Source organism: Quercus lobata, chromosome 4 (genome assembly GCF_001633185.2).
Source record: "Quercus lobata isolate SW786 chromosome 4, ValleyOak3.0 Primary Assembly, whole genome shotgun sequence".
Classification (NCBI taxonomy): Eukaryota; Viridiplantae; Streptophyta; class Magnoliopsida; order Fagales; family Fagaceae; genus Quercus; species Quercus lobata.
The window spans coordinates 18,153,109-18,174,745 of record NC_044907.1 but is presented as its reverse complement, the minus strand read 5'-3'; the positions used below and the strand labels follow the sequence as shown (position 1 = coordinate 18,174,745).

Here is a 21,637-nt window from a genome sequence, read left to right as displayed (position 1 = left end):
TGATTATTATATATGGGTCTTAAAAAAATAAAAATTATTTTCAAATGAAATCTCAAGTATCCACGCGATGCTCGGGAAATTATCTAATATATGTTAAAGAATCAAAGAAAAATAATAATTGTGACACATTACTTATAAAAGGTACTGACTACTTCCTCACCAATATATGAATAAATGACAAACTTCAAATTCCAAACTTAGAGGTTCCAACATCAGGATTTTGACAATCTTGCTTAGGGCTTTATAATAACAATTGGACCTCTTGAGCCATTAGATAATTAAAATAAACCCAACATCTTTAACAAAATTGCTCATTTTCATAAAATGAAAAAATAAATAAATAGAAGATACTCCGAGCCTAGATGTCCTGTTGTATCTATATTATAGCTGGCTTGCTTTATAATCCGCATTAGGTTTAGCTGCATTTACCCCCAAACAATTGGAATTAAAAGAAACATGGAAGATGCATTGACATTACAAATTTACAAGAAAGTTTTGAATATAACACCAGTAAACCTACTTACAAAGAATTTACATGACTAACAACTTCACAACTTGCCTCAGAAAAAAGAGAGAAAAGGAGGGATGCATTTACGGAGGGGAATAGAAAAAAAGAATTGACTTTAAGGGAAGAAGAAATACAACCCTCCCTGCTGTGAAAACAAAATTGGGGGTATTCAGCTCTTTTTTCTGACAAGCTTAAAAGCTGAATTAAAAAGGGGAAGAAAAAAAATCCTTCAATTTTGAAGCTTGGAATGTGAAAACTGCCAACTCATTTACATCTTGAATCTTGTAGGTCAATGAGCTAAACCTTCCCTTCCCATGCCAACACTTGCTTTGTCAACCATCGGAATATTGTACTGCTGATATACTCTAGCCCTGTTTAATGCCCACCACTGTTCTGCTTCTTTCTCACTAAACCGCTTCCGACTGCAGTTAGAGGAAAAAACGCACTAAAGGTAATCGTTGATGATAACCACCTTCATTACTTACAAGAAATTTTTTTTTTTTTTTTTTTTGATAAGTGTTACTTACAAGAAATATCATACTCACAAATCTTTCCAGTAATGATAATGAGAAATTTGGCTCATGAGACCAGGACCCAACATAAAGTAACCAAATTGAAAAACAGTAAATATTTGCGATGAGATTTATCTTGAGTCGTCCTATAGAAAACGGCTTTAACTCTAATTCTTTGTATAGGAAAAAAACTTTAGAAAGTGGAGAAAGTTTGGAAAGCTTGATTAAAGCCGAAGCACATCCAATGCCATCTTTCTATATGTAATGTAATTTTCAGGCCCTTCCTATAGTGGAGACATGTGGGTCCCACACCTATACAGCATCCCTCTCACAGACATGTGGGTCCCACACACGTCTGTGATAGGGATGCTATATAGGACGGACGCAAGAGATACTTTCTCATTGTGGATCATACAACATTCACAAACTACACGTTCAGTGTCAAATGGATGCCTCCAACTAATACTGCTACTCTTTCACATGATTTTAAAATTGAGGGTGAATGTGAAAGCTGTGATGCCCCAAACTGATATTAAATTAGTTGAGTGTGTGTTATGTGGGCGTGTGCTGAGTCTCATAAAAGAAGAAAGAAGAAAGAGGAATACTTAAGATCTAAAATTAAGAACACCAATTAAGTCACAAAAAGACATTGAAGATCCATAAACAAGAGTGAGCCAAGATCAAACAGGACAAAACTTGGAGCAAATTCTACATGACTTCACCCAAAGACTTCTCCACACCATCAAAAGCCCTCTGTTTCTTCCCAACCAAATGCAGTACATAAGGCATGTCAAGCAGCTCTTGGGCTTGACTGTGAATAATCAAAGAAAGCATAATAAAGCTATAGCTGATAGGTATTGTATGTGTGAAGGAAGGTAGTGGTGAGACTGTAATGGCATGATTTGTTGTTTCATTATGTCTCATGTGGTGCATCTAGTGAGATTGTGGAAAAAGAAAACTTGTGACCTCCAAAGGCCTCAAGTCATTGTCAAGTTGCAGCTTCTTGCTCTGAGACCACTACAGCAGTGACTCTGGCATAAAGTTGTTTTCCTTTGTCTTTGTTTCTTTTCTTTTTTTGTATAAGTAAGAAAAATTTTATTAAAAAAATCAAAACAAAGTACACCGGGGGTGTACTCAAGGTGAAGTACAATCAAACTCTCAAACTACAATGCTGTAGTTTTTGGATTTGTTTAACTTTAGAAATCAGTCTTGTGATCTTTTACTTTGCTGTTGTTCTTGTATACCAGAATTATAACCCTTATGCTTTATCATTAAATTGGCATGAATGTTTTCAGGATTGAACCAAATCCAGATGAGGGGAAAATGTCTGTCTTGTTTTGAGTACATGAAACATCTTAAGGAAAAAGAAACTAGGTCACATTTGGTTATGACATACCTGAAGCGGACACGCTTAAGATCTTTGGCACCTCCAGGTAACGAAACAAGGGTGATATAAACACCTGGCTCATCTTGCTCAACCCATTCATCCCCATTTGTGGGTTCACCTTTTGCTGTTCTGGTCTTACTCCTAGCAGTTGCTTCTGGGTGCAACACTTCAGAGTGACTTGAGGTGTGGTTACTAATTGTGCTTGACCCATTAGAAATCACCAGGCTGCTTGACCCTTTTGAATCCAGTTCATGGCAGGTCATGTGACCATTTAGCATGTCGGTGGCTGCAGTAGAAACATCCTGAGTAATAGGGGGGCTGGAAGAACCAAAGGAAGGTGAATTGCTATTTCTTGCAGCACCAACAGGTAACCTTTCAGCCATTTCTTTCAACTATCATAGATAAAAGAACATAAATTAAGATGAGTTCTGATATATGCAATATATTTAATCCCGTGGGAAGTGACAACAACAGTGATATTCAAATTTAAAAAGCATAAGGCATTATAGCAGCACTTCAAACCTGCCCAACTATCATCCTGACTGTTCCACCGTATTTTCTATTCTTATTAATCAAACTTCGTACAACTCAAATACAAAAATGAGAGACAATTTTGTGTGCTTAATCTGGAAACCAAGAATCGTTTTCCTCCATGATGTTCACCTCATGTGATAAAAGTATATACATCCAAAGCATTGTTCAAAAAGGCGATGGCACTAGCAAAAGCCAAATGTCAGATGCTTTGGGTGTAAGCACTATGACTTCAGAATTAAATTACACAGAACCCCCATCCATAGATACAAAAGCTTCATCTAGAAAACAGATGCCTGATCAAGTCAACATATATATCCTCACCCCACTGTATAACTTTCAGTTAGAAATGAAACAGCCTTAGAGGGGGAAATGAGGGAATACATTTTTGTATTTGATATGAATAGGAAACAATCACATAGGACTCATACCTTGAAGGTGGTCTAAGTTTAAGCCTCATGCACTGGCCAAAACTAGGCTCAAACCACAAATCAAAACTAAGAAATATCTAATGCTTAATATTTTATTTTCTATGAGATACACACAAGAAAAAGGTTGTACCCATTCCTGTGGGGTCTATGAGATGCACAAAAGATTTCTTATTTAATGCATCTTAAGTTTGCAAAATCTTTTACCGCCTTATTTCAAGAACTAGTGCACCCAATTTATGGGTGAAGGAAACCAATGTAACTTAGCATGATTAAGGAGATGAATATGTAACTCTGCATCAGCTTTCAATTGCTCATTTCAAGATTAAAATTTCACCCAATTTATCCTCAGACTTTAAAATGTCATATTTAACACCAATTTCAAATGCTTGACTAAGCTTGCCTTTTGAGCAAAATGAGCAAAGCCTTAGCCCACCTCCCAGGCTCAATTAGTGAAAAACAAGTGAAGCTCAGGCATCAAGGTGCTTGCAAGCTGGCTCAGCAAGATGATCTTCATTTCCACAAGTAAAATCATTTTATAGAATTCCTTCTTAATTTATTTATTTCTAACCACCATGGGACTTGAGCATTACACTCATGAAGGAGTCTCTTGTCCCACATTGCAAATTAGAGGGAGATGGCCAGATGGGTGAGCTTGTATGCAATAAATACTGCCTCACTCTCCTTCCTTTTAACACTTGAAGCATGCTTGTCCCACATAGGAAAAAAAGATAGGCTACTGCAACTGTTGGTATGAAGCCCAAACCTCTTTGACTTTATACACTTAAGGAGTGGGTCTGTTTTGTTTGTGTGCCCCCTTCTGATTAAGACCAGTATTTACCAAAGAAAAGCAGGGAAAAAAAAGGGACCCTTATCGGTTTGAGCCTTTGAGATGGGCCATGAGCTTGCAAAAATGGCAGGCCCAAGGGTGTTGTCTTTGAGGCTCGTCAAGACACTCATCATCTTCACAAGCTTACAGCAACCCAAGCTCCAACTCATGTTTAGGGTTTGGCTTCCCTCCAGTGCAAAAAAAGCACCGGAGGTGACACAGGACTGACACTTGTCAGCTTGTGTCCTGCCCTATGCTCCTATGCACAAGACAGAAGTCTCACCCCATGTTTAGGCTCTCAAGTGCTCAACTTGAGCTTGAGTTCTGTCTACAAGCTTGACTCAAGCTTGAGCTCATGGTTTGATGTTTGACTGTGAAAGCAGACTAAAGCTTGGCTCGGCTCAGTCACCTACACCCTACTTCTTCCATAGAATCATTTAACCATGACATGTAACAAAATATTGATCAGAACATGGACAGGAGTTAAAACCTAAGGGAATTTGATATCCAAGAATATCATCATTGTGACATTGACAGATTCACCCAAGAAGTACATAATATAATACATAATAGGAATTCAAAAGAGCTTTTCAGAAAACAAAGTCATCTTTTTGTTAGAAGATTTACTTCTTCAATACCTAATAACAAGCCCATCAAACCCATATCAACCTTAAAGATTGCTTACATTAAAAATAATAGTCCAAAATTTTCTCCTTTACATGTTTAGGTACAACCTACAATTAAAAAATGATGTACCTGCACAAAGTATCTGAGAAGATAACAGGATTAAACATGTCAAGCCCTTACTATTGTGAGCCTTAATTTTTTTGATAAGTATTGTGATCCATAAAATAAGGGCCCACTGATCCTACTTTCCAAATTCACCAAACTGACTGCACTGTACACATGTCAGCTTTCTTGAATCAAGACTCCCATTAAATGACAGCATACATCCTCCTAATTTTTCAAGCTAAATTTTATCCAATAAAAACACATTTAATATATTCTGGATAAAGAGTCTAGACATGAACATTGAACTTACTTGTGCAGTGAGTGACTTAATTACTTCCTTTGCAGCTTTGCATTTTGAACTCTCTTCCCCTGCTACTTCAATGGCCTCCTTAAGCTGTTTGGTTGTTCTCTCCAGCTCAATTTCTTGAAGTTGCGCATTGCGGGTAAGATCGTCAACCTACATCATGCAGTCAATTAACCATAGTGCACAAAAGTACTATTCAGTACAAAGAAATTTCACAAAGATGACAATAGACGTGTTTTGGAAAACCACAGATTGACAAAAACTTGCAAGCCCAAAGTTTTCATTATACAAATGTGTAGTTTACAACAAGTAAGCATGCAAGGAAAACATAATGCAGACAGACGAGCAAAAGTACCCATCCACCCACAAAAACAAAAAACAAAAATAAAAACCACCCGATGGTGATAGTAATATCTGGTCATAGTACCCTAAAAAATACTATAGGCAATTCTTCCTTTTTTTTTTATAATGTTGGGAACTTTCCAAAGAAGAGCCCTTCAGACTCACCTCTATCCAATAAAACCTACGGTTAATTCTTCAAATATTTATTATGGGACTAATGCATGATGCTGATTATTACAGCCCCTTTTTTTCCTTCTGGTTCTTTACTCTTTTCTGTGGCCTTATTACACAGTAGCCTAGCTTTCACATATTTGCACCTATTATATTGATATCCAATTGGATATAAAAGGGCAGAAATAATACTATAATTTCAATTAGTTTATAAAGACCATTTTATTTTTAATCCCAAATCTTACACTGGCAAATCAACATCTTTCATTAGCTATCATACTAGGCAGTGTTCAAGCAGACAAGTGAACAGGTCACCTTTTAAATGGTACCCCAAATGATTGGACAGACTTTGAGCATGACACTGACAGTACTGACCACAGAATTATGTACTTAACGGTACAAAATATGACAAATGTCAAAACCATATATTTTATGTGCTTATTCAAGTAGAAGGAATAAGGAAGGATTCACTAAAAACAAAAGATCACATTCTCATCAGTCATTAGTACTTATAATGAATAAATTGCAGGAACCAAGGATCTATAATTGAGATCCTTCAAGTTTCACCGGTTGCAATTCTCTTAGATATTTTACACCTATCATGCATACCAAATAAAAGTAATTTCATACTTCTCTTACGATTTAAGTAATCTGTTTCTCTAAGCTCAGGGTGTTAGAGATCATATTTTTAAGCTTAAATTTCATTTTCTTCTTCAGAGAGAAAGGAATAATGTTGATAACCCCTTGAGTTAGTACATTATCCTTTTCAGACCAATAAAATTGATAATTATGACAATGCAGACAGCAATCTTGGCAACAGGTTGTAATTTACAAAAGCCCTCTCTTGATATTAGCCATCTAGAATTGAGTATCATGTAGCAGGTACATTTCTAATTCAATGCAGTACCCACCTCCAAAACATGGCAGATGTACTCCATGGAGTTCAGTACAACACCATTACTGATGTGGGAAGAACAATCAAAGATTTGTTTTAATTTAGCTTTATTCTTTTTGGGCATCAATTGTGTATTTTTATTTTAGGTCCTAGTATTTGAGGTAGGGTGACCCATTATCCCCATTATTGTTTATCATCGTTATGGAGGCTTTGAGCAGATTATTGGTGAGGGAGAAGAGAAGTAATTATTTTCAGGGTCTACAATTAATGATCCACTAGATGATCCAACCATGTTCTCACATATTCTTTTCGTGCATGACACGCTAATCTTTTGTGGGGCTGACCCAGAACAAAATTGGCATTTGAAAGCTATTTTTGTGTGGTTCTAGGCCAATTTGGGTTGAAAGTAAATTTGGATAAATCTGAACTGGTTCCGGTAGGTAAAGTGTCGAATGTAGAAGGTTTGTCAGATATTTTGGGCTGCAGAGTTTCCAAGCTACCTATGACATATTTGGGGCTTCCGTTAGGCTCAATTTTCAAGGAGAAAGATGTGTTGAATGCTGTTATAGAGAAAATGGAGAAACAGTTGGCTGGATAAAAAAAAATGTATTTCTCTAAGGTGGTAAAATGACGATTATAAAGAGCACCTTATCTAACCTCCCAACCTACTACTTATCTTTATTCTCTATTCCAATGGGACTTGCTTGGCATATAGAGAAGCTACAAAGGGATTTCCAATGGCATGGGATTGAAGATGAGTTTAAATTCTATTTGGCTAACTGGAGAACTGTTTGTGCATCACTTTCTAGCAATGGACTGAGCATTCGAAATCTAGTCCAATTTAACCACGCTTTGTTGGGCAAATGGTTTTGGAGGTATACAACTGAGAGGGAGGCTTTATGGCTACAGATGGTGGAAAATAAATATGGTAGCATGTGGGGAGATGGTGCTCTAACAGTTCAGGGGTTGTATGGGTAAGCCTCTAGAAGAAAATCAGGATGGTTAAGATGGATTTAAGCGCTTTATTAATTTCAAGGTTCAGGATGGCTCTTCAATTAGGTTTTAACACGACTCTTGGTGTGGGTAGCTACTGCTGAAGGAGAGTTTCCCAAAACTTTTCCGTATTGCAAGTAATAAGGATGTTCTTGTGGAGGACATTTTGTTTTTTTGAAGGGAATAGTTACCATTTGGATGTCAATTTTGTTCACCCAGTTGATTGCCTTCTTTTTGGATCTAATTTATTCTGGGCAGATAAGACGGGTTGGAGTGGATACTCTTTGTTGGACTCCATCCTCTCGAATTTCAAAGTCAAATCCTACTAGAAGGTGTTACATGTGCCATCTCATTAGGCCTTTCCTTAGAAGAATTTGTGGAGACCTAAAATTCCAACAAAGGTTAGCTTTCCCTTTGGACAACAGCTTTGGAGAAGATCCTCACAACCGATAACCTTCGAAAGCAGAGATTAATTATAATAGATAAGTGTTGCAAGTAAGCAGGATGGAGAAACAGTGGATCATCTACTTCTCCATTGCATAGTTGCTAGAGAGCTCTGGACCACCGTATTTTCCTTGTTTGGGGTTTACTGGGCCATGCCAAAAAGTGTCATGGAGCTTTTAGCCAGTTGGAAAGGAAATTTCAAGAGGTGTAGTAATACTGAGATTTGGGGTATGATTTCTAATTGCCTTGTGGGGCATTTGATGGGAGAAGAATGCTCGGACATTTGAGGGTTGTGAAAGATCAGTTCATTACCTAAAGCTTTTATTTTTCAATTTTTTGTTTGAGTGGAAAAATGCTTCAGGTTTGTTTTCTTTTATTGCTTTTCCAGACTTGCTTAATTTATCTACTTTTAGTGTTTAATTTTGCTGTACCTGTTGTACACGCCCCATAGGCCATAGACACAGGTGATGCCATTTGAGCTTTTCTAATGAAATTTTCCTTTTATAAAAAAATATATCTATTTTTTATTTGCATATCTATGTATGTAGAACACTTAGATTTCTATACCTGATCCTCCACTGGACAGTGGCATATTTTCTGAAGACAGATGCAGGAACAATAAGGAAAGATGTACGCATGATATGACATAAGAAAAAGGTTTACACAAAATGATCAAAATTCAATAAGATAATCAAGGTACCTGGGCTCTTAATTTTAGAACTTCTTCACTCAGACTATCATTCACCCTTTTAGCATCATCCACAACAAATTTTGGTGAACTAAGCCCTGATAAAGTTGGGATTGGTGTTGTGGCACGAGGGGGACTAGATCGTCTTGACTTTGGAGATGTTGCTCGAGAAACAATTCTTGATCCAGGAAGAGAAGCAGAGAAAAACTTTTTGGAAGACCCAAACACTGGATTGAGATATTTAGAGTTATTGAGTGCATCCCACTGAGAAACACCATTGGGAAGGGGCGAAACACGACTACTATTAACATCTATCTTTTTGTTTCTTTTAGAAGATCCACTTTCCACTTCTCTAGATGATTCTAAAGAAGAATTCCTTCCAAGGTGGACATTAGATCTTGAATCCATTTTCTCATTCTTTTCACCAAGTTCATTTTGTCCCTGATTCACACTTCCTCTTCTATTAAGAGCAGAATGAGAGGAAGAGTCAGCTTCAGTGGCTTTCCGAAGCTTGTCAAAACAATTATAACAGACACGATAGGGTTTGTTGGGATTGGGTGCCATGGAAGCCTTGAGACACTTTTTATTAGTGCATGAATGACAGAAAACAAATCCACAATTATAACAATTGTGTCGTTTTCTTTTGAAATTAAACGGAAGGCGGCAACCAGAACACAAAGATTGATCAACACATGAGACCCACTTATGCAGACAGATAGCTGCAGTAAAATTAGTGCCACAAACAATTGTTTTGACTTGTTTATCTTTTAAAGCTTCAACTAAGGATGGGGAATTTCTATCATCTGTATCCCCATGACCCAACCGACCATTGGCACCCTTTCCCCAAGTGTATACTTCAGTTCTTGAAGTTAAAACTGCAACATGATAAGCACCACAAGCTATTTCTTCAACATAATTCCTCATAAGCTTTCCCTCAACACGGATGGGTAGCTTTCCATCAGCCTGTGGATCTCCTAGCTGACCATAAACAGGGCTTCCCATTGTGTAGACATGGCCTGTATTTGTAAGTGCAACAGTCAGGCTGTCTCCACAGGCAACTTTACAAAAGTTGGGTTCAACAAGGGCAGCAACACAAGTAGGCACCAGTCTTGCTTCCTTATCACCATGCCCAAGACGGAATTTGTCTCCATCTCCCCACGTAAAAAGCTTTCCGGATGAGCAGTTGCTGGAGGTTGAAGATCCAACCATGACTTCAACAACTGCAGCAGTGTGCCAAACACCACAAGCTACTCGCACAGTGCGCAGGCCCCTAAGGGATTCAACCTCCCTAGGTATCAACACACTTCTACGATCCCCATGTCCTAAAACGCCGAAAGTCCCATCGCCAAAAGTAAACAATTGCCCAGCAGAGGTTACTACAGCTGTGTGCCACGGTCCACAAGAAACTGATGAAACATGTAATCCCTCCAGAGGTCCATTTAACTTTTTTGGAACCCAGTGACTAGCTTCGTTTCCATGACCAAGGAGCCCAAAATGGTAAGAATTACCACCCCATGTGTACATTTCACCAGTAAGAGTAACAGCACAAGAATGGTACTCCCCACATACTACAAGTTCAATGTTGATATTTTTAAGACCATCTATAAGCTTTGGATGAGAAACATCAGAGTCTACACCATGTCCAAGTCTGCCTGCCAATTCCTCCCCCCAAGAGAAAACCTCTCCTTGCTTGGTTACTAAAGCAGCATGCCGCCGACCACAAGCTATGTTCTGAACATCAAGTTGTACTGCAGATTCCATTGGTCTAGGTACTAAAGAATCAATCTTAACACCAGAACTACCATCTGTATGTATTCCCCCACCCAGAATGCCATCGCCAGTGCCTTCTCCCCAAATAAAAACATCCCCTAGAGCATCACCATCATCGTGACCAGAGCCTTGACTTGATGAGCTAACAGCACTTGACAAACTAACTCTGAAAGCATCCATGCCTGTACCCTTTACGCGTCCATTAATTCCATCTGAGGTCCCTGATGACAGGGAATGGACCGAACCACTAGCAGAATCTGGGTGAAAGAAAACCTTGGGAGGCACAGCATAAAATATCACATCTGACAACGCCTTCTCTAAACCAATTTTTGGAGGGCTGTCATGTGGCGTACGCAGATGAAGGGGATCAACCGCATCCTAAATCAACAAGAAGAAAGTTTTCAAAACAACAAATATAAGAGTGGTGCACAGTAAATGAATAAAAAAACTAAACTTTAGAAACAAATGAAGACCTTTTAATAAATCAAATAATGAAGAAAAAGAAAAATGTAAGAAAAAAACAGAACACCTTTTGTGAACTCCCACCACTGCCAAATGGAGAACTCAAAGGAGAACTTCTTTGGGTGTTTGCTCTAGGACTATTTGCTTCAGATGAAACTCCATCACTTCTTGATTCAGATCTCCCTGTTCGGTGACGGCCACGGGATATTAGTGCTTTTAGACCAATAAACCAGGTCTCAGCTTCATCTTTATCCTTGCATATCTGGTACAAAAAGAGTTGGATCAATAGAGTGAAAAAGATTCTGTTAATAATTTAATGGGTCCGATATTAGAGATTAGACAAGTACAGAGGAAAGCTCTCTGAAACTCAGCAAAAATTTAGTTAAAAGGAAAATAATGTACACAAGGAGATGCTCACCAAATCTAAGGACCTATCATCATATATAAGAGAAAATGATTGGTATTCCTTCTCAGGCCGAGGGTACCTCTGAAATATTGGCTGTAGTGAAGGTCAAGAACAATCAGAAAGTTCTCACAGCCCCAAAATAGATGAAAATTTGCATTTTATAACAAACATCATCAAAATCCTTTATCAGTACAAGATCCAACGTAATTAAGAAACAGGATTTTCATAAGAATTGACAACTAACTTCTCTTGGAACAGCATTAAATCACTAAAGTGAAATCAACTATAACACAACTCACACAAAATTCGAGCAACTAGAGATGTATGGTAAAAGCATACATGATGTAGACTAAAACCTGATTGTATTTGGCAGTTCTGATGTGCATAGGCAATCAAGTAAAAGAATTGTGACACCCAAAAAAATGAAGGCATTCATCAAGCATCAACATACACAAACCATGGTGCTTCTTTACAAATTGAAGATGCAGCTTTCCTAAACTGAAACATTCCAGTGGTTAATGCAATAAAAAATACACATGAAAGCATAAGCCTCATGAAACCAAAAAAAAAATCATGCATTATGATGTAAATCTGAAAATAAAAATAGGTGTGTACAAAATAATAAAAAAGCTGTCTTTTTTTCCATTGAGGACTTTTTTTTTCCACTTATTTTTTGCCATAAACCTACACTTAAGTGGAAAACATTGTCAGAATAATATGAAATATTGAAGACAAATCATTTCAAAGCTTAAGTTACACTCATCTACTAATTCACCAAATTCTCAAGCTATTTGCTGAATCATATGATAGAAACCTAACTTCTGTTGCAAAATTACCATATGCTACTGCTTTTTTCTTCAGATCTATAGCAGTATACATTATGCACCATGAAAGAGGTGTAGTAGATCTGATCATAGATAAACTTACAGTGCGCTGACCAGGAATAATTCTGGACACATGGCTTAGTTTAAGGTGTTTCTCCTCTTTTCCAGAGAACCAAATCAGAACAGATTCATCCTGAAAGAAACAGAATCAAAGAAACAGCATATATCTTTTTAGTAGAGAATCTTACCAAAGGATTCACTAGCCAACAACATTAGAAGCAACAGAGTGTGCAATGGATCACAACATGAAACATTAAAGATACCCTAAACCAGTTAAAAAAAATAGTCTAGGAAAGGAAGTTCATATACATATTTTTTTTTATTAAGTAGGAAAGTAAATTTCGTTCTACAGAATTAATGCAATATTTTTTTTTTGATAAGTAATAAAGAAATATATTCAAGAAAATACCTTATGCAAAAAACATAAGGCAAAGAGAAAAGTACAACGGGAAAGAGAAAGAAAAAAGAAAAAAGAAAGGAATGGAAACTAATTACACAGGAGAGAGTTAAGGAACAAAGGGAGGGAATCATTAGAGGTGAGTCTCCAAGCCCTAGACCAATCAAACAGAAGGCCACTGAAAGAGGCCAATAACTGGTTATCCGAACTTTCCATGTCCTCAAACATCCTTCTATTTCACTCCCTCCAAAGACACATCAGGCATAAAGGAACTAAGTTCCAAATGCTAGACACATGCTTTCCAGGCCAATTCCACCAACCAAATAGGGCATCCGCAACCAATCTTGGCAAGACCCAAGAAATCCTAAAAGATCTAAACACCAAACTCCACAACCAATAAGCCTTACCACAATGAAGTAACAAATGATCCACCGTCTCCCCATTACAACGGCACATGATACACTAGTCAACAAAAACCATCCTTCTACCCCTCAAATTGTCTCCCGTAAGGATCCTATCCCATACAGCAGTCCACACAAAGAAGGAAACACGGTGAGAAGCCTTAACCTTCCAAACACCTTTCCAAGGAAAAATAATGGGCAAGGGGCTTCTCAACTTATTGTAAAACGAACGGATATCAAAATCCCCATTCTTTGTCAACTTCCATCGCATACGATCTCCATTCTCAGTAGGAGGAAGATTTGAGCCCAAAGTACGGAGAAATTCATCCACACCACCCATTTCCCAATCATTTGGTCTCTGAATTAAAAGAACATTCCAGCTTCTCCGTTCCTCTATCCCCAACCGATAAGAGAAGAGGCCACCGATGCCTCTTTATTGGATGCAATCCCATACACACTCAGAAAGGTTAATAGAAGTAGAGAATCCCCACACCATTGATCTGTCCAGAGCTTAACTCTATCTCCCACCCCTACCACAAAGCGAATATTTTTGCTAAATTCCTCCCACCCATACAGATGCTTTTCCACAAGCCACACCCATTTACCCCTCTACCTAGCTTGGTAGTCCATCCCCCCCATTTTTCCCCAAACTTGAGAGCTACAACCCTTCTCCAAAGCCTTGTCTCCTCAATTCCAAACCGCCATAACCACTTCCCTAGTAAGGCTTTGTTAAAAGTAGTTAATTTCCTTACTCCTAACCCACCATTTTTCAAAGGTGCACACACCTTGTCCCATCCCACCAAATGAGTCTTGGAGTCTCCCCACAAGAAATCCCTTTGCAACCTCTCAATTTTATTGGCCACGTGTAGGGATGGTAAAAAGTGATAAAAAATAAGTGGGGAGACTAGATAATGTGCTTTTAAGCAACATTAGTCTTCCACCTTTAGACAAATACATCTTCTTCCAACCGGCCAACTCACGCTCGATTTTCTCCGAGATAGGATTCCAAACAGTAGAAGACTTGTGGTACGCCCCCAATGGCATACCAAGATAGGTCATAGGCAGAGACCCAATCCGGCATCCCAAAAACTCTGCCAAGACATGGACATTAGAAACCTCCCCAATGGGAACCGTCTCGCTCTTCAGCGCATTAACCTTTAAACCTATTACTGCCTGGAAACAAAGAAGAAGCATCCGAACATGTAGAATCTGCTCCTCATTTGCATCATAGAACAGAATCGTATCATCCGCAAACAAAAGATGTGAGACACATACCCCTTCACCCCGTCTACCATCAGCCCTAAAGCCTCGAAGCAAGCCAGCCCCTTCAGCTCTTTTCATCATCTTACTGAGGATCTCCATCATAACTAGAAACAACATGGGAGATAGCGGGTCCCCTTGTCTCAATCCCCTCAAACTCCCAAAAAAATCAGCTAGAGACCCATTAAACAAGACCGAGAATTGGATAGTAGATATGCAAGTGCGGATCCACCTACACCAACTCACCCCAAATCCCATTCTCTTCAACAAGTCAAGTAAAGCCTCCCAGTTGACATGATCATAGGCTTTCTCAATATCTACTTTACAAATAACCCCCGGAATCACAACAACTAAACATAATAACATGCATGTGCCCAATTACAGTTAGTTTTTTATTACTTTTACAGTATATATGCAGCAGCAATACCTAGATAATGACCCTCAAAACTAAGAGAAGGGTGCTTTCTTATCTTCTTATTGCAGCTGACCCATGAAAACTTCAATTATTTTCTACTAGAATAAGTCTCATAAAGAAAATTTATTATCTATATCATGCTGATTTTTATTGCGTGATGAAGCAGAAGGGGAAACTTCGGTACCCATAAGACAGACAAGTTCTACACCAAGGCCAGACAAAAACTAAGCATGGAGGTCAGGTGGAAGTAGACAAAGGACTCTAAAGTGCTTTTAAGCAAGCAAATTCAGTTAGAACCGTACCATGGCTTAGTAAGTCCCAATGACTCAAGCTTAACCCTTCTGCATTTAGATCTAATTTTAAAGCTTACTCCTTAGATATAACGGAAATTCTAGGATTATAGTATTATTAGTTCAATGATTGCCCATGTATACTGTTATTTGTTGCTCTCTTTTCGGAATACACTAACTACAAAGACTCAAGGAGGCATCACAGCGCCATAAGTTTCAAAGCAGAGGGGCACAGATCCTGCCACTTGGCATCTATGTTAGCACACAGGTTACAATGAGATTTTTTGGGGAGGGATATTGGGCAAACCTTCATTGGGGATGTCTTGATGACTGCTTACATGTGGTGGCATTTTCTCCAGAGTTTAACATACTCATCTATCGAAAGGCTTTCTCTTTGAATTTTAAAAAAATTTCCTACTTTTTCATGAGTCTCAGAGACCTTTGTAGATCCCTTTCCTATGTTCTTATCATATGTATATACATGTATGCATGTAATGTATGCATGTAATTTTTTAAAATGAAGCAAGAATGTTAGTGGTTGCCAAAATGATTTTCTTTTCAATAGTTTCACTTTTGGAGTGATAAACACACTTTAAGCAATACCATCACATAATTCATTGAAGACACCTCCAACATATTGTAACCTATGCATGGTAAAGCAATAAAAGCAAAATGTTATGCTTAACTGTTTTTATGACCAATAATGAGAGTAGCCATTCTTTTGATAGAAAGCAGGCTTGTTATTCAAGAAATCTCCATAGACAAGGATGAAATAACATATCCCACTTCTCATTAAAAAAATATATATAACATACCCCACCTTTTTTTTCGATGGTTACAATGGGGAGGGTTTGAACACTAGTTGAGTTTCAAGGCTCTGGGCGATTCTTATTGTGCTTAGTTTGATGTCAATTAAGAAAAATTGATACAAAAGTTTAACAATTAATATAGAGCATATGAACATTTAGACACATTTTAAGCCTTACATTAGCCACCCTGAAGGGACAAAATTTGGGCTTCCCTCTGCGTCCATACTTGAGCAACTGTGCCCCTTTCTTGAGAGCAGTGATGGCCTGTTGTAAAGAACAAGATAAGAACCTAAATTAAAAAAAAAAAAAAACAAAAAAACAAAAAAACAAAAACAAAAAAAAAAAAAAAAAAAAAACAAAACAAAACTAACCAGAGTTCGCATTCTAATATAAAAGGAGGAAAAAAAAAAAAAACATATAGTTCCATATAAAAGTAGGATTTATAAAAATAAATAAATAAACAAATTCATCTTATGCTACTTTTGTTGGAGAGAAAAGGACTCTAAATACAAATAACAAAGCTATGCAAACATCATAGATTTAACGCCTTAAGCTGACTTAATTGTACTGATTCTTTGTTAAAATATTTTGTTTTCTTTTCACAACAACAAAAACAAAACTTTTGTCCCAGATTTTTGGAGTTAGCTATGGATCATCAACAAATTCGTTAAAGTTAGACACATGTATTCTATTCGTCCATTCTATTATAGTATATTTGAAGTCCTAGTCTCTATTACTTTCTTGATTGATATGTCTTTTTTTATTACTTCTACTAATGTTATTTTTTTTTATCTTCCTCTACCTTTTTTTCATTCCCTTAACTTAGATCAACCCACATATTTTTACCGGTTTATCAATCACTCTACTCTAAACATGACCAAATCATCTCAAGCGATTCTCCATCATCTTTTTCATCAATAGGGGCTACCCCTATCTTTAAGCGGATTCCTTTATTTCAATTCCTATCTTTTCATGTATTTCCGCTTATCCATCTTAACATTCTCATTTCTACTATACTAATTTTATGGATATGTTACTTCTTAACAGCCCAACATTCAGTACGAAAGAGTCAAAATATTTCCTTTTTAAAGCTTTGTAATTTGTGTTTGGCCAAATAAGTTTTTACCAAGCCTGGGGTAGCTTAGTTCCTTGTGAGAAGGCACATGATGTCATCTGTTTTTTTAGTAGAGTCAATTCTTGTCATATTTTATATAGTCTCTTTCATACCTGGCGCTTTGAAATGCGTGAATGGGAATTAAGTTCAAGGCCCATACTGTTTCTCAATTGTAGTTTTTCAAGTATGTTAGTGTGGTGAGAAAAGATTTCATGAATTTCCTTCATTTTTTCCATGAGAAAATAGCATTTAAAAAGAGCATAAAAACTACTTTCATAGTTTTATTTTCAAGAAGGTAGGAGATAATAATATGAAGGATTATCAGTCTCCTTGGCAGTGTCAACAAAATTCTTGATAAGGTTGTGGCCAACAGATTGAAACAAGTTTTAGAAAGGGTAATTTCTAACAATCAAAATCCCTTCATAAAAGGGAGAAAAATTTTGGATTCAATTCTTATTAGAAAGGAATGTTTGGACAGCCGATTGAGATCAAGAATTTAGGAGTTACTATGCAAATTAGATGTGAGGAAAGCCTACAATCATGTCAATCGAAAGTCTTTGTTGTCCATTATGCACAAAGTGGATTTGGAGAAAAATAGAGGGCTTGGATGCAGTTCTGCATTTCCACAGTATGATTCTCAGAATTAGTAAATGGAACCCTAATGGGTTTTTTTTTTTACAACGGCAAGGGATTACATTAGGAAGCCCCTCTTTTCCCGTTGCCTTTTGTTTTGGTCATGGAAGCTTTTAGTAAATTGGTGTTTAGGGGAATAGGAAGAGGTTTAGGGGAATAGGAAGAGGTTACTTAGCTAGCTTTTCTATAAGTGATGTCAATGTTCAGTCTTTGGTGATTTCCCATCTTCTAGTATTATTCTTTTTGTTAATAAGTAATCTTCTATAATTAACTTTACCTTTCAAAAAAAAAAAAAAAAAGTAATCTTCTATTATTAACCTTATATGATGCAGATAACAATCAAATTCGGCATTTGAGGTGTATTCTTTGGTGCTTTGAGGCTATTTTGAGTCTCAAGGTGAACTTAACTAAATCTAATATGGTTCCTGTGGGGGAGGAGGCAGATTTGGATATTTTGGCTAATACTTTGGAATATAATGTCTCTTCTCTCCCAATAAAATATTTGGGATTACCTGTGGGAGCTCCTTTTAAGGGAAAGAGAACTTAGGATGGCATTCTAGAAAAGATAGAAAGGAGACTTGAAACTCTATTTATCAAAAGGAGGTCATCTTAAGAGTACGTTATCTAGACTTCCCGCTAACTTACTACCTTAGTTTCCTTTCCCTGTTTGTGTGGCCAACATATGGGAAAAACTGCAAAGAGATTTTCTTTGGGCTGTCATAGGAGGCGAACACAAATTCCATTTGGTAAAATAGACACACTGTGTGTATCCTAATTAGAACAGACTTGGGGATTCAAAGACTATTGGTTTAGTCAAGGATTACTTGGTAAATAGTTGTGGCGTTATGTGGATGAAAAAGACACACTGTGGAGAAGGTAATCTAACAAACATGGTGTTGTTTGGGGTGAGTGCTCTGATGCTATAAGAGGTCCCTACAGGGTATGCCTAAGAGATGGCTTGAAAAATTTTGTTTGGTTTACTTAGCTTGAGGTGAGAGCTGGTACCAGAATTCATTTTTGGCATGATTGTTGGAATGGTGATACTTCAAAGACAATTTTATATATATTTCCTCCGTCCCAAATTGTTGGTCCGATTTAGAAAATCCAAAAGTTTAAGGAAAAATCATTTAATGCATTGTCTTTTAGTTAAAAAGATACAAGTTTCCAAAACTACCCTCATTAGTTTAAACTATAGTGAAAGAATAGTACTGGCATTTTAAATAAAGAAAAAGGATAAATTAGGAAATTTATTCATTGAATTTTCAAAGAGGACTATATTTTGGGACATCCCAAAATGGAATAAAGGGCCAAAAATTTGGGATGGAGGGAGTATATAGAGGTAAAGTGAACCCTTAAGTACAAAAACCAAGAGCTGTACATGATTTCCAGGGACAGAGATGCTCCTGTATTAATTATATGGACACCTCCATTGCAATACTTTATTTATTAGAAAGTTCCGGGACTGGGAGTTGGTATCATTGGAGCATTTTTCGAATGAGTTGTATGAAATCAATATTAGCCAAGAGGGAGAAGATAGAATAGTGTAGCTTCCGTCATCTAAGCATGGGTTCCAAGTCAAAAGCTACTAAAGGGTGCCAAAATACAGCGATGCCGATGAGGGCGCTGATTCATTCCCATGGCAAAAATCTTACTAGCATCTAACACAATGTAGAATCTAATTTCAGGACTTCTCATAATTCATAACTCAAAAAAAAAAAATGCGAATAGTTTTCAACGATGTCAAAGCAGCAAGCAACTAACCACACAAAAATGCAATCAAGCAATAAACAAGAGCACAAAGTAAGTAGACAACAATTTTTTACAACCATTTTTTTTCCTTTCCAAATTCATAGTTGAAAACTCACACAACACCTACAACCTTCCCTACCATTAATCCAACCATTCTAACAATTCCTAAAAGTCATTACAAATGACAAAACCCACTATTAAATTTTGCTTGCCCATTTCTTCTTCTTCTTCTTTGTTTTTTCTATTAACTAGATAACACTTCCATTTAAGCCAGAGCTCATTGCAAAAATTACACCAAAACATAGAACTAAAATTATCAACATTTTTCTAGTTTCACTATATAACCATAAACCTTCACAAATCACAAATTACACACACACAAGCTAACAACAAGTTAATAAATAAAACTTCAAAAATGAATTAAATTTTAAAAATTAAAAAAAAAATTAAAAAAATTTACCAAATCAATCTCTCTCTCTGCTCTAGACTGCTCATTAGCCATTGTCTCAGCTTTGCGTGACGTCAAGAACCAACTTTCCCAAACGAAACCCTACCTTCCCTCACCACCACCAATGCACCACCACCACCTCCTCCTCCTCGTACTCCTCCACTCATTGCCTTTTCCTCCTCCTCCTCCTCCTCCTCTTCCACCAAGAACCACACCGAACCAAATCGCTGCAATTCGATCCCAATCCTCTCACAGCTCAAGCTTCACACACTACCAAATAAACGACAAATTCCACCGAAAAAAAAAAACACAACCAGAATCTAAATCCGAAGAAAGAAAGGTGTAAAAGTGCGATTACAATGGCGACGAGAGAATGTGAGACAGAAAAAGTAGGGAGAATTTTTCGAAGATTTCCTCTCACTGTAGCAGCTCCGTTTTGTTCGAAGATTCCTTTCTCTCTCTCTCTCTCTCTCTCTCTGTGTCTGTCTCTCTCTTAATTTGTGTTTGGGGGAGAGAGAAAAATGTAGAGAGAAAATGCGAGAAAGAGAGGGAAAAAATTGTAGTGAAAGTGAGGAGTGTGTTGAGTGATCAGTGAAAGAGAGAGAGAGAGAGTGAGTGAGTTTTTGATGAAAGCGATTGATGAATTAAAAGCAAAAGGCAGCTGAAACCGAAATAATAGGGTTTTTTCTTTTTGTTTTTAGATTAGATTTTTTTTTTTTTTTTTTTTTTTGGGCGTTCGTTTTGGTATCTAGTAAAAAGCCATTGACTATTTTGTTTGCGTGCTTTTTTATGGTCAATGAGCCATTCATAGATTGACACCTCAGTGTGAACTGTGAAGAAAAGTGAGCCCATTGCTTTTTTTCTTTTTTCTTTTTCTTTTTTTTAAGTGTAAATTACAATGACCTTCCTCAATTACTTCATAAATATATCAATGGCATCATAAATTTTTTTTAAAATTTTTTTTTGTACTTTTTTGAAAGAATCTTATTAACAAGTGTCTTGTTGAATTTGCTATCAGTCGGTTGTTTGTTTTTTTTTTTTTTTTTTTTTTTTTTAACTGTGTATAGCTGGTTTAAAAAGTTTTTTTCAAAATGTAGGTACCCAAACTTAAACTGAGAAGCACATCCAATCAAACATAGGATAAGCACTTTGAGACCAAGTGCCCAACCACTTGACCAACCCACCTAGGTTATCCGTTGGTTGTTTTTACCTTATAAATATATCTTCTTATTAATAAATATCGACAAGTGTTTAATTTGCAATCTATCGATTATTTTTACATTATAATTTTTTCTTAAAGTCTCCTCCTAACAAGCGTCGGCATGTGTTGAATTTGTGATCAATTAGTTGTTTTTAGGAAATTGTGCAACTTTTACTTAAAGAAAATGTGTTTTTACTTTTTTTTTTAATACTTGTCGACACATATTTAATTATTTAGTCTCCCTTGTATTTATTGTTTTCTTTTTAGTTAAATAAACTTTATCTAAAGTTGTTTTGGTCCTTTTGGATGAGATTAATCTTAGGAATGTGTATATCTCAAAATTTTTTTATAAGAAGTATATCTCAAAACTTAAATAGGCAAAATGCCATTTATGAAAATAGCATAAGGTTTCTCAAATTTCACCAACCTTGAGGGATGTTGGTAGAATTTATCTTACAATAAAACAAAAGGAGATCCAAGAAAGAAGGAACTTTGAGCCCCACTTTACTTCACATCTCATGTCAAATATATTAATTGTGATTTGTGACACGTTATCTAAATGTGGTCCCATATGCATAATCTTAAAAATCAGTAAATTTTAACTATGAAATGGACAAAATTATTGGTCAAAATA

At 36.8% G+C, this 21,637-nt stretch overlaps 1 protein-coding gene across 1 annotated transcript; it reads right to left on the bottom strand.

The window, feature by feature from the left end:
* Positions 1–445: 445 nt before the first annotated feature.
* LOC115986405 (PH, RCC1 and FYVE domains-containing protein 1-like) lies at positions 446–20,518 on the bottom strand. Its single transcript, XM_031109397.1, has 9 exons — positions 19,815–20,518; positions 16,036–16,122; positions 12,330–12,419; positions 11,415–11,495; positions 11,064–11,258; positions 8,777–10,912; positions 5,238–5,384; positions 2,417–2,799; positions 446–930 (listed from the first exon to the last, which is right to left on the bottom strand). The coding sequence occupies exons 1-9, from the start codon at positions 19,854–19,856 to the stop codon at positions 798–800; spliced, it is 3,294 nt and encodes a 1,097-aa protein (XP_030965257.1). The 5' UTR covers positions 19,857–20,518; the 3' UTR covers positions 446–797.
* Between the last annotated feature and the right edge of the window lie 1,119 nt (positions 20,519–21,637).

Excerpts from the sequence above, each read along its gene's own strand:
- LOC115986405 (XM_031109397.1), bottom strand. The coding sequence starts at position 19,856 with ATGGCTAATGAGCAGTCTAGAGCAGAGAGAGAGATTGATTTG. Across the intron at positions 11,496-12,329 it reads TTATTCCTGGTCAGCGCACT|CCAATATTTCAGAGGTACCC; the intron begins GTAAGTTTATCT and ends CCTTCACTACAG. Across the intron at positions 11,259-11,414 it reads ATGATAGGTCCTTAGATTTG|ATATGCAAGGATAAAGATGA; the intron begins GTGAGCATCTCC and ends TTTTTGTACCAG.